This window comes from Scomber japonicus, chromosome 21, assembly GCF_027409825.1.
Source record: "Scomber japonicus isolate fScoJap1 chromosome 21, fScoJap1.pri, whole genome shotgun sequence".
Lineage (NCBI taxonomy): Eukaryota > Metazoa > Chordata > Actinopteri > Scombriformes > Scombridae > Scomber > Scomber japonicus.
In genome coordinates, this window is record NC_070598.1 from 12102648 (window position 1) to 12115137 (window position 12490).

Sequence of the window (12490 nt, forward strand, 5' to 3'; positions counted from 1 at the left end):
TATTTTGACACTTTTTAAGACAGTCACTTTTGTATGTGTATTATGCCATGCAAAGCACTTTATGACATATCTGTGATAAGTACAGATAAGTATAAATTTTACTTACTTATATATATGTTATCATACATTTGATATCAGGCAGGGCTGCAACTACTGGGTTTTTTCATTATTGATTAACCTAATGATTATTTGAAAAAACAAATGTCTCAAGCTCTTCTTTGTCCACATGACTGAAACCCAGTACAATATTGATCCATGTAGATCCATGTGCAATACTGATGGTTATAGAGAGCAATATTATTTATCTTACTTTGTTTAATTGGGTAACTAATGTATTGACTTTGCCTCCTTTGCACATCTGTTTGCACACTTTTTTATTATTTTAATAATTTTAAATATGCTATGTTTGATTATTTGAATAGTGCAAACTATTATGTACTAGGGGTATATTTGTGACTTGCTCTTGTTGTGGTTCTACAGTTTTACTGTTCGAGTCCCTGCTGATATTTTCTGTATTACTTCATGTAGACTGAGCTCTGTGACTGTGTTGCCTTCAGGGTCAAGGGGGGAAAGGAGAAACACTCGTGTCCTCTGCCAAGCAGGCCTGGAGTTACAGACAGGCACGGGGCAGATGGTGCGGCCATAGGGGGCAGACACTCACACACACGTGCACACACCCACACACATACACACACACTGTATCTATAAGGACGTGAGGCACAAGGACTCTGTCAATCTGACACAAAAACACACTATAATACTCTGCTCAGTATGCCAGCCATTTTCTGCATGTGTTTGCACAGGCTGACTGTATCTATCATGTCTTATCGTGGGACCACATGCTGATGCATCGCAGGAAAAATTCCCTGGGAGCAAGGGCACTGAATGACATCCTGTCAGGGCATGATGAATGTGATTTACACATGCAGGTTGAGCAATGGGGGACTAACTGGGACCTTGACATTTTCACCAGGCAGCTACAAGAAAAAAAAAACAACAGCCAGGGGGCGCTCTCTCAAACTTATCAACCACATCGCAGCACACTCACTGACAGGAAGTAATCTCGCTTTATCACTGTGAAACAGACAAATCCAGCAAACTGGCGATGAAGCCTGTTGGGAGTAAAGGTGACGACAAAGATTCCTGTGTATCTCTGTACGCCACATGAAGCAACACACTGTTCCAAATAAATTAAAATATGAAATCTCTTACAATACACGAGCTACCTACAGTGTAAAATGGAATAATTGAGCTTGTGTCAGCAGCTCAAATGACTGTAATTACAAGCGTGAAATACACATTAACTCCAATTTGTGTATTAGAAGGTTTTAGAGTTCAAAATACAAATGATCAAACAATATGAAATATTTTTGTGTTACACCCAAAGTTTTCCAAATGTAGAAACTTACATTGACATATATTTTTAATATCTTTTGGATTTTTGGATTGTAAGGGCAGAATAATGGGATTATAGTGTAATCACTCTCATGACAACTGAGCAAACCCCAGCTGCTTGTAAGTCCTGGATTTTAAAGTGTTTAATTGTACATGTATGTGTGATAATTGTGTGTGTATATGTATCAGTTTTTCTGGCCTTTTTGACAAGGTGTTGTGATTTTATTCTGCTGTATCTCGTATCTAGATATTTTGATTTTCTGTTCACGTTCTGATTAGAATGCTACGTTCAGTAAAAGACAGACATAGACGCCACCTTTCCAGGTCAGTTCAGGTTATTTAAGCCATCTCTCAGAGAGACCTCGCCCGGACCCAGCCGGGAGTACAAAGAAAGAGCAGACCTCCTCGCCACATGCGCTTCCTGCCATTGAAGGGAGGTGTCTGCTGGGTGGTGTAGTTTAAAGCTTGGCTGTGATGTGGGATGCTGTGAGTGTGAATATCCTAAATTACAGTACACCACAGGCACTGCGTCGATTCCAAAATAGCTAAATGAACTGCAGGTTCAGCATTAAATCCCTGTTTCCAAATCATTGAAACCAAGCCCCCTTCTAATGGACTAACAGTAGTTCATTGACCATTGATCACAGTAATCGCTCTCAGTACAGACACGTACCTAATCTAATCAAAGTGTTTTATGGGCCAGCCATCCATTTGTTGAGTCAAACTGAAGTGGTAAAGGTCTAAAGTTTTAGAGTAAGATTCAATAAATTTGATCTAATAATAAAATCAATCTCATGTTTTGTTACAGCCCTAAATAAATCATATGATAATAGAAAGATTCACCACATTGGAACGGAGTAATCAACAGCCAATAAATGGATTTCTTTTAACTTCTGTTGTTAAGCAACGCAAAGCCAAGCCTTAAAAACATATAACTGTGCAAAAATGTCATCTGAGAGTGATGGAAAATCACCTTTGTGTCAACATCCACATGCAGCTAGAATGATGAAGCGCAGCGGGCAGAGGTGAGGACGTTACAGTGATGGAGCGAGATGAAAAAAAAAGAAAGATAATAATACATACACTGGGGATGGGGATGACCTGGACCTGGTCACACTGGAGAAAATAAACAGAGAGAGAGAAAGAGAAAGAGATTGAAGGTGGAGGGAGAAAAACAAACGCAGAAAGAAAACCGGGAAGCGAAAGAAAAACAGTGAAAATCATTGCGGAGAAGCAATCGACAACATCAATATTCTAATCAACAAATGCACAGGGAGAGAGGGAGGGAGAAGGACAGAGAGAGAATAGGAACATATAGTACACGCTGTGATAGAAAGTGCGAACAACACGCTCAAAAACAAACAGAGCTGCCATAGAAACAAATACGGCTGGCCAGAAATCCAGCAACAGTACACTGCTGGGAGGGACTGTGGGCACGGACCCAGCTTGAAAATCAGCCCTGCACTATAACAAGGCTTTTTATGGCAAGGTTCGCTAGGTTCACTCTGAATTCATGGGGAGTCATTTGTTAAGGAGGGTACAGTGCGGGTCAGCACTGACCACATGTATAGTGTCTGTAAAGGGCCACACATTCCTCCCCTGAATGAGAGACATTTACAGGTAAACAGAAGTGGAAATGTGATATTATTTTGCTCCATTTATAGCCCCGTGTACCTGCCTTGGCAGCAGAACGCCGTGTTTGTGGAGGAGCTTCGGGTTTTGGCGCCTTTTCCTACAGCCAGGACATTCGCTTCACACATCCTCACTACACTGGTCAGAGTGTGTGTAAGGAGAGGGGGAGGCGTGGGTGCCGGGCAATCCATCACACCGGAGACAAGGTCCACTTTATGGGGATTAAAGATGCAGCAGTATGTGTGCTTGTGTATGCGTGTGTGTGTGTGCGTACATGTGTTGTCATGGGTGTATGGCAAGACTTGTGCAAGCCTGTGTGAGCATGCGCCAGACAGAGTGAGCAAGTGCGTGTGTGTTTTTAAGCTTCTCAGCGTGCTCTGTGTGTTATTTTGTGTGTCCGGTTGTGTGTGTAGGCAGATATCGAAGAATGCAAGATGGGAAGCAAGCCCGTATTTTCAAGCAGTGGATGGTAAACAACCTCTGGGTTCACCGGGTTTGAAGCAGCTGGAAAAATTTGTGGAGGGAGCTCAGCGAGGCTGCACAGCGCCTCGGCCTCAGCTCTCTGCAGGAAAAGGCAAACCCTGACAAGCTCTCAGTTACAAAACTAAACAAATGTTTCTTGTTACTGGAGCACTCAAGTGAAACTGAGATTTCTGGCAGAAAATATGAACTAATTCCCACTATTTCTTTTGTCTGGTCAGTATTTGGACTCTGGCCAACTATGATGTAGGGTCAAGCTACAGAGAAAAATGGGCTTCACCTTAGGAGGACTGCCATTCTCCTCTGGTGGCGGGGGCAGAGAAAGTGTCTTGTTGTTGGCAGGTGGTGGCTCCACGTGGTAGTCATTGTAGTTGCGGAAGCAGCAGAAGAAGGGACTGAAAATGCTCCGGCTCCGGTGCTTCTTTAGGCTGCTGTTGGACTGGGAGACTGTAAGAGAAAACAGTCAAAGATAGGAGTGAGGTTAGCCTGCTTTGCATAGCTATAGGTAGTGAACCACAGAGGAAGTATTCAGATACTTTGCTTAAGTAGCAATAGCCTATCACACTGTACAAACATTAGTTATTGCTAAGTGAATGTCCTGAAATTAAAATGTTATGAATACTTTGAAGCTACAGCCATGTTGCCAGTTAGCTTAGCTTAGCACAAAGAATGAAAACAGTGGGAACCAGCTAGCTTGGCTCTGTCCAGTGGTCTGTTCTAGACTCTCCAAATGTTATTGGAACTAATAGATCAAATTCTCATAGTGAAATAAGTCATTTTGTGGGAATTTTACGACGCTCAAAACATTTTATCTAGCAATTTACAGCCGAAGTGGTAGCTTGAAGTCAGTGGCTATATGGCGCACTGTGAAAATCATGGTGAGCTGGTGGACCACCAAAAAATATCCAGTAAACAAAAATGTTTACCAGCCATCACTGTGTGCCTGTCATTCATTTACTCTCACTGCCAGAACGGGGAGACAAAAGTCCCACACTCCTTTTTAGATTTAACAGAGCAAATGACAATGGCTGATGAAGATCTGAAACATTGCCCTGTTCAGTGTCAGTGGCTGTAGGAGCTGTAACTTTATTTTTTATACCTTATTCGTAAGCAATTAAAAATAAATATTTCAGAACTTTGGGGACACCATATTTTAACATATGACAACGCATCATTTTTCATAGCCTTATTATATGTTTTATATGCAAGATCTTGATCTGTAAAGTAACTATGAATGTAAAATCTAGTAAAGTACAACTCAAAATTTGAGTAAATGTACTTAGTTACATTCCACAACTGATGAACACATAACACTTTGTGAGACCAAAAAGGCTTCTCTTGACTTTAAAATTGAGTGCAGTTTTAGTGCCATTTCACAGCAATGTCATCCATTAAGAGCAGGTATCATGTCTGTTTAAAAGCTTTTATGTTAATGACAGCTGCATTCTCTGAAGCAAAAAAAGAAGTTAAGTGATGCTCGGAGCTTCAGACCCAACTGTGTCTCACATGCATCATTGCGTTATCGTGACACAGCAAGGGCCCTGAGATGTATGTTGTACAACACGGTGAGGCATCGGTTCATGCATTAGGAAGCGCAGGGACAAAAATAGCCTCCATCAGAGTGCCCTCAGGGAAGATGGTCCAGGTAATTAATATGAAGAAAAAGGGACAATTCAAGATAGACAGATTAATATATATGAGAAAATAGGCAGAAAATATGACAGTATAAGAAAAGGAGGGAGATAGAAAGAAAATGTTATAGCTTTCAGATCCTGAGTGTTCAGTTAAGACACATTATAATCATATTCATATTCTAACTTGTGAAATTATTTCTGTTATATGACTACAGTGTATTTGACAACAATGAAACCTCCATTTGCTTGGCAAAAAGGGTTGATCATTGGCAGAGTGTTGCAGATCTCCAGGGTGAAAACAATATACACATAGAGTAAAGGTTCCCGCTTACATCATTCCTCCTTCACTGTCTCTGAAGCCTGTGGCCTACTTTCACACTGGCAGAGGAGAAACAAGCACACTAAAATGGTCTGTAGGTCTCTGTAAATGTTCTGTCATGGATAATGATTCTTATGTTTTCTGTTGGTGAGGTTGTGTGATTAAAAATAGAAAAATTTGGGCAACTACAAAGGCTAAAATCTGACAGTGCAGTAGTCCTGAGGTGTTCCTGAAGTAGAAACTCTGCCTGCTTAATTGCTTTAAAGGTAATTTTTAGGCATGGAAATCCCAAATCTGCTCAAGACTTTGAAGTGTCCATGGGCTGACTTAGACCACTGGAATCATCATTTCTGTGCCTGGGAGCGGCCATCACACAGTGTCCCTGTTTGCTGCCGTCTTGTTAACGTGTTCATACAGCCGTGTGACACAGGCAGCCCAGTTAGCCATGCATGCTGAGGCTGTTTGCAGCCGGCTCCTGTTCTGAGAGCCTTCAGATTGATGCCTGAAACTATCCTTGGGTTGCTCTGACTGGATCTGACAGGCTTCGGGCAGTTTGTCTTCTTTGTTCTCTCTGGCTTTGTAGTCCAAAGCTCACTGTGGATCTTCCTCTTCTGAGATAGATTTACCAAAGAAGCAACACTTTGGTAAACAAGCACATTTATACAGTCGGGGAAAGAAGGCAACATGCTGTGTTACTATGACCTTGTTGTGTCTTTGTAGACCTGATTCACTCACTGCTGCTACAGAAAACTGTACCGATTAGAAGTATACAGTCTATATTCATTTCTGTCTGTGGATATAAAAGTAAATGTTTATTGTCAGATACAGACAGAGCTTTAGTGGTTGAAGCACAGGAGTAATTTATCTGATTAGAGAAAAAGGTAAACAACCCACACTGGAAGAATTAACCCTGAAAGACGATTGTCAAGAAAGACACACACACACACACACACGTACACACACACCCACCAGGACTTTCTATAAAATTTAAGAGGTTGGTTCACCAAGGACAGAAAATATTTTCTCAATCACTTTATGAAAAAGGTATTAATACCTAACATCAGACAGAGACAGGCTAACTGTTCTACCCTGTTTCCACTCTTTATTCTAAGCTAAGCTGCCCCTGGCAGTAGCTGACATGAGAGTGGTAGCAATCTGTTTATCTAGCTCTCAGTATGAAAACCAATATGTTTATATCCCCAACTGTTCAACGACAACTGTAACTAAAAAATGACATCCACAGTTTACAGTGAAACTTCCTACCAAAAACTTTCAGTCTGGATTTTATCAGTTGACAATGTACTGCCATATAGATATGTTATTATTTTATGCATCAGACTTGATAGATTACTAAAACGTCACCTACATTGTATTTGGGTGGAGGCAGCAATATGAGAGATAGATAGGCAAATAAAACCAAAACTACCTGCAGGGCTAGACAGCTCTAGGAGTAAATGAGATTTTTTTTGTTGTTGTCTTAATTTGGGAGAATCAACCATTTTATATGTAAAGTCTGTGTAAAGTAAGAATAAATGTGTTCTGAGTTTGACATACCACAGAAAAGTGTGTTGTTAACCATCCTGCTAAATTTGAATGATTAAAAAAATTACTTCAAAGTGTAAAAATCAGCCTCTTTCTCTGCTCCCAAACGCTGTGGGAGTGTCCGCCAAGTTCGCTGAAACCCCGCCCCCTACCAAGTGTCACCTGTCAATCAAAGTCACCACCTCTACCCGAAACATGGATGCTACGCATGGGAGCTTTCTGCTGCTAACTCAGCTGCTAGCTCGGCTACCAGGTCAGCAGCTAGCTCAGCGGTTAACTCGGCGGCTAGCTCAGCTGCTAGCTCAGCGGCTAACTTTGCGGCTAACTGGCTAACTGTAGACTGTAGTAGTAGTAGTAGTGTGTGCTGAATGTATTTATACCGCTACAGCAGCAGCAGGTTTATGTTAATCACTGCCACGTTACGTAACGCAGCAGTGATTTTCAGACCCGCCCACTAAATCCTGAACACAGAAATCTTGAAACACAGTGTGTGAAGCCTAGCTCCACAATTCAAATCTAAATGGTTGAAATGCTTTTTACACATTTTTAAGAAATACATTTATGACCTATTTAATGTGTTTAGAAGAAAATGTCTGAATTCACTTTACACGGTCTTTAAGTTTGGTTCATTAAGTTTGCTCGATGTAATTCTTCCACACGCACTCCTCCATTTTGAGACGGTCTACATTTTCCCGCCCTGGTCTGCTGCCCTGATCAACCACCCCAAAAAAGCAGGTGGGAGCGCAAGAGGGAGAGAGAAAGAGAGCGAGAGAAGAGGGAGCTTGGAAGGGGAGTGAAGGGCGTAGTATGGGTGGGGAGAGTTACTGTGGCGAGACAGCCTATACTTGGGTCTGATTCTTACTCCACCCCCTCCTGCACCACCACCCTACACAAACAGAGCTTTCCTTTCTCCCTTTGACACAAACAACATAGCTGAGAGTTGACTGCTGCCGGAGACTGAGCAAACGCACGCACGCACACATGCATGCACACACACACACATATGTTCGCATGTTTAAGTAAAATAGCCACGTGTGCAGCGATCAAAAACTGCATCCATTCACACTGTGACACAGTTAGAGCACACATGAACTTTTTTTCTTGCTGTGTCCTTGCACAGGAATGTAACTGGAGTCAGCTTGCTTTAATAGTAATGCAGCTTTCGTCAGCCCTGAGAATAACTGCAGATGGTTAAAGTGCAACATTTGCCATTAAGACACGTAGACCTGCACAAACTGAAAAGGCACAACAAATCTTTTAAATCAAAATCTAGGTGAAGGGTGCCTTTATCTAACAAAAGGTCCCTGGAGAGAGCGAGAGATGGATATTTAGCCAGATCTGTAGCCTCCTCAGAGCAGGTGCACATAATTTACACACTGAATACACTTCATTTGATTCAGCATATTCCCTTGAAGTGTGAGCTTTGAAAATGTCCCTTTAAGTCACTGCCTGTGTCAATGTTCCAGCTGAATGTTAGGTAACAGCGATAGAAAGCTCACTAGTCAATCAGAGCCAACCGGGCCCAGGCTCTGTGTCACATGTTCAGGCACAACCACTAACAAGGCCGGAAGAGGGAGAAAACGCAGGAAATTCTCAGCATTCCTGACAGGAAGAGATAATCACCCCATGACCCACAGCATGGAATAATGCCAGGCTCCGAGAGGGAATATGATCCCCGGCTTAGCTCAAGACTTCTGAGTTGGCCTCCTTTACTCTAGTGCAAAAAGGGTGAAGTCGTGAAAGCACAATATGCCACATGTAAAATATGAAACTAAGTTTAGCAGCTTTTACAGTGCACTGTGCCTTGCAGGGTTATGTCAGGGCATTCATCACTCTTGAGACAAATGCTTCTGGGTGAAGCTGCTCAGCAGGGCAGTCAATTAAAGACTCTAATTTCCATAGTGTGCCTGACTGTTATGATAAAATTTTCATCCAAAGTAATCGCTGGGATCTGAGGATATGGCAACATTGTTACATTGATGATCAACAATGAGAGGGTCACAAGATTTTGAAGGAATAGTTCAACATTTTGGGAAACAGCTCGCCTGGCTCTGTCCAAATGGAGCTAAATCTTCTTGCTAGCACCTCTAAAGCTATTAATTAACATATTAAATCTTGATTGTTTAATCCATACAAAAACTGAAAAAAAAACAATCACTGTGTAAACCATATGATTTGGCAAAAAAAGTATATCACTTTAGAGGCTATTATAAGCTACTTTTGTATGAATTATCTTGAACTGCAGTCAGTGCTCCATTTTCCCTTACCATTCCCACTTGATCTGCTTCAAAATAATCAATATAAAGATGGTCTGCAGTGCAGAAAAGGTTGGAAAATCCTGATTGACACCACGTTATTTGGGAAAACATGCTTGAATGCCTGATTTACGGTGGCCGAGACCCGCCATAGCTGCAAATAAAAGTAATGCTGCAAACAAAAACAAACGCTGCTGCAAATAAAAAGAAACACTGCTGCATATAAAAGAAACGCTGCAAATAAAAAGACACACCGCAGCAAACAAAAAAAACGCTGCAAATAAAAACAAACACCGCTGCAAATAAAAGAAACACCGCAGCAAACAAAAAAAAACACCGCAGCATATAATAAAAAAACGATGCAAATAAAAAAAGACACAACGGAGGTGGATTACCGGGGACTGTTTTTGCCGAAACACCGGAAGAAGAAACAACAACAACAGGAGTACAAATTGGAAAACGAACTAGAAAGTAAGTGAAAATGGTAGTGTTTAATGTCGCTACATGTACTTTTTAATGTGTTATTTGGTCAGGCGATGTAGCCCCAGGTTTGAAGTTGAACTGGAGAATGCCGGTGTATTGTTAGCTTCGGCTAACACGGGGAGACCACTAACGAGAGTGGAAACAACTGACGGCTACATAGTTCCGGCAGCTTATTACTGTCGTTGTTGTTGTTGCTTGTACGTGTAGGTCAGGAAAAGACGTAAAAGGGACCGTATATGTTTGTTATTTGTGTTATTACGTTACGTGTTGGACTAAATACATGGACATATTGAGGAAAGTATTTCGATGTTATGGAAACGGATTTCATATTTCACAAGAATGGATACTTGGCGAACTGTACTGTAAGTCCTGAGTCATAAGATGATCGTTGTGGATAAAGGGAAGACTTTGAAGGTATGTAGAGATTATAGCTGTTTTTACTTTAGCTGAGTGGCTGAATACTATTACGGCTGTGAGCAACCAATATAATTCGTGAGTGGTCTTGAATGAATCAGGGCAACCTATGCTTTCTAACAATGTACGGCATGAATAAATATGTTTAAGGGTTGGTGTTTAAAACATTCAGAAGGACTTGTGGCTACCTCCCAACCTACGACCCATCCCGTAGGAGGAACAGCGTGTTTTAAGTGTCTGCAGTTCCGATCCTCATCCCCATGTTGGCTGAAACAGACAAGTCACCCTCAAACACTACCATTTTCACTTACTTTCTAGTTCGTTTTCCAATTCGTACTCCTGTTGTTGTTGTTTCTTCTTCCGGTGTTTCGGCAAAAACAGTCCCCGGTAATCCACTTCCGTTGTCTTTTTTTATTTGCATCGTTTTTTTTTATTATATGCTGCGGTGTTTTTTTTTGTTTGCTGCGGTGTTTCTTTTATTTGCAGCGGCGTTTGTTTTTATTTGCAGCGGTTTTTTTTGTTTGCTGCGGTGTGTCTTTTTATTTGCAGCGTTTCTTTTATATGCAGCAGTGTTTCTTTTTATTTGCAGCAGCGTTTGTTTTTGTTTGCAGTTACTTTTATTTGCAGCTATGGCGGGTCTCGGCCACCGTACTGATTGCTAGTGCACACCTTCCTTTTAGCAAGTCCCCAGTTAACATGCCCCAATTAACCTGGTGAGTACAAAGTTATTAAGAGCAGGAATGATGACCATAACTCCATAAATACAGCTTAAGTTAATATGCTTTAATATTTAGGCATTGGTAATACCTGTCTGACAGACTTTGAACTGTACTCAAACAGCAGTTAGTTGACCAGCCAGGCAGGTAAATTGTACAGTACCTGGGGGGGGCATGAAGGTAAATGTGAGACCAGTCCATGTGAAGGTGACTCTTAAATAATTCAGATGGAAAACCGGTTGGTTTTAAATGGCACAACCATGTACAGCTGGGAGCTGGAGGGATTCCATGCTATCTCAAAGCTTCTTTACACCTCAGAAAAATGTCTTTGTGATAAAGTGGTAACCTGACATCATGGCAAGAATACACCAACAACCAAAAATGACATATTACTATGCTAACATTGCCTCAAGAAATGGGCACAATTTCAAAGATTATTTCCTCTCCTCCCCTCCCCTCGCTGAGATTTTGAGTGAGTGCGGGGTGTTTGCATTAAAGGTGGGACCAGCTGTCTAGGGCTTATATAACACCATGTGAGATAAAATACTAGATAGATTTCGGCTGCAGTCTAAATGAAGAACAGGACTCTCCATGCACACACGCACACACACACACACACACACATCCCCCAACCCGACGAGTAATCCACTTTTCGCCTGGAGCCTGGGATCTAATGTCTTGAGTTGACAACATTCAGAGGTACCTAAAGATGAAGCTCTTTCTGTCCCCAGCAATCACAGACAGCAGCTGGGGGAACTCCTTGTTGTGCACTGTGTCAGTAAAGTGACACAGTGGAAGGAATCCCTACAGATACACAGTATAATGTGACAACGCTAAGAAAAGAAATACTTTTATCTTTTATTTTTAACTGTAGATAAGAGCTGCCTCTAATGTTATTTTTACTATTTTATGACATTTTTTAAAGTCTACTTCAGTTTACTTCAGCTGAATGTAAAGTAGGTCTGGGCAATGTATTGAATATTATATTGATATCATGATATGAGATATGAGCTAATGGGGTTATTTTCTGAACATGCCAGACTGTTCTAGCTGTTCTATAATTTGCCTTAACCTATTTAGTCATCCTCATTAAAGATGGTTAGTTATCAAAAAGCACCAATAGTCATTCCTACAATACTGTCGCAATATCAATATTGAGGTATTTGGTCAAACATATCGTGATACCCGATTTTGCCCATATCATTCAGCCCTTGTTTGCTGAGTATGTGGAGTGATCTATGTGCAGAATTTGGCACTAGGCGACTGTTTTCACATTACTCTTCTGAATGGAGAAAGTTTCACTGTGCTCCTTGAAAATCTGCATTAAAGTTAAAACCAGTCCCAACCAGTTAAGGTCATGTATTTTTCGAATTTGTGTGTGATGCAGAAACTTGAAGCATCTAATGCACATGCTCAGTAAAGTAGGAGACATCTTTCATCCAGCAGTTTAACTTTTGAAATGAACATTTAAATATTCATAGATTCTGTATTTCTCAATGAGGGAGGATTTAATTTTAAGCCTTTTAATGATGTAATTGGACCTTTTTTTGGTAGAGAAAACCATATTAGACACAACTAGAGGATTTTCATATATTTTAGAACATGTCTGGAGGGGATCTT

The 12490-nt window shown here is 41.1% G+C and overlaps 2 protein-coding genes across 3 annotated transcripts in view; one reads left to right on the top strand and one right to left on the bottom strand.

Annotated features, from left to right (window-relative positions):
• Positions 1–12490, top strand: part of LOC128382684 (glycine--tRNA ligase) — a 116768-nt gene that overhangs the window by 78906 nt on the left and 25372 nt on the right. The window lies entirely within an intron of this gene.
• Positions 1–12490, bottom strand: part of ctdspla (CTD (carboxy-terminal domain, RNA polymerase II, polypeptide A) small phosphatase-like a) — a 32028-nt gene that overhangs the window by 9325 nt on the left and 10213 nt on the right. Inside the window, exons 2-3 of one of the 2 annotated variants that reach the window (XM_053342685.1) lie at positions 3788–3954; positions 2479–2511 (exon numbers count right to left, since the gene is read on the bottom strand). In XM_053342685.1, coding sequence (XP_053198660.1) covers positions 2479–2511; positions 3788–3954 — 200 coding nt within the window. The remainder of the gene's footprint in view (positions 1–2478; positions 2512–3787; positions 3955–12490) is intronic. The other variant, XM_053342686.1, reaches the window with a different exon arrangement.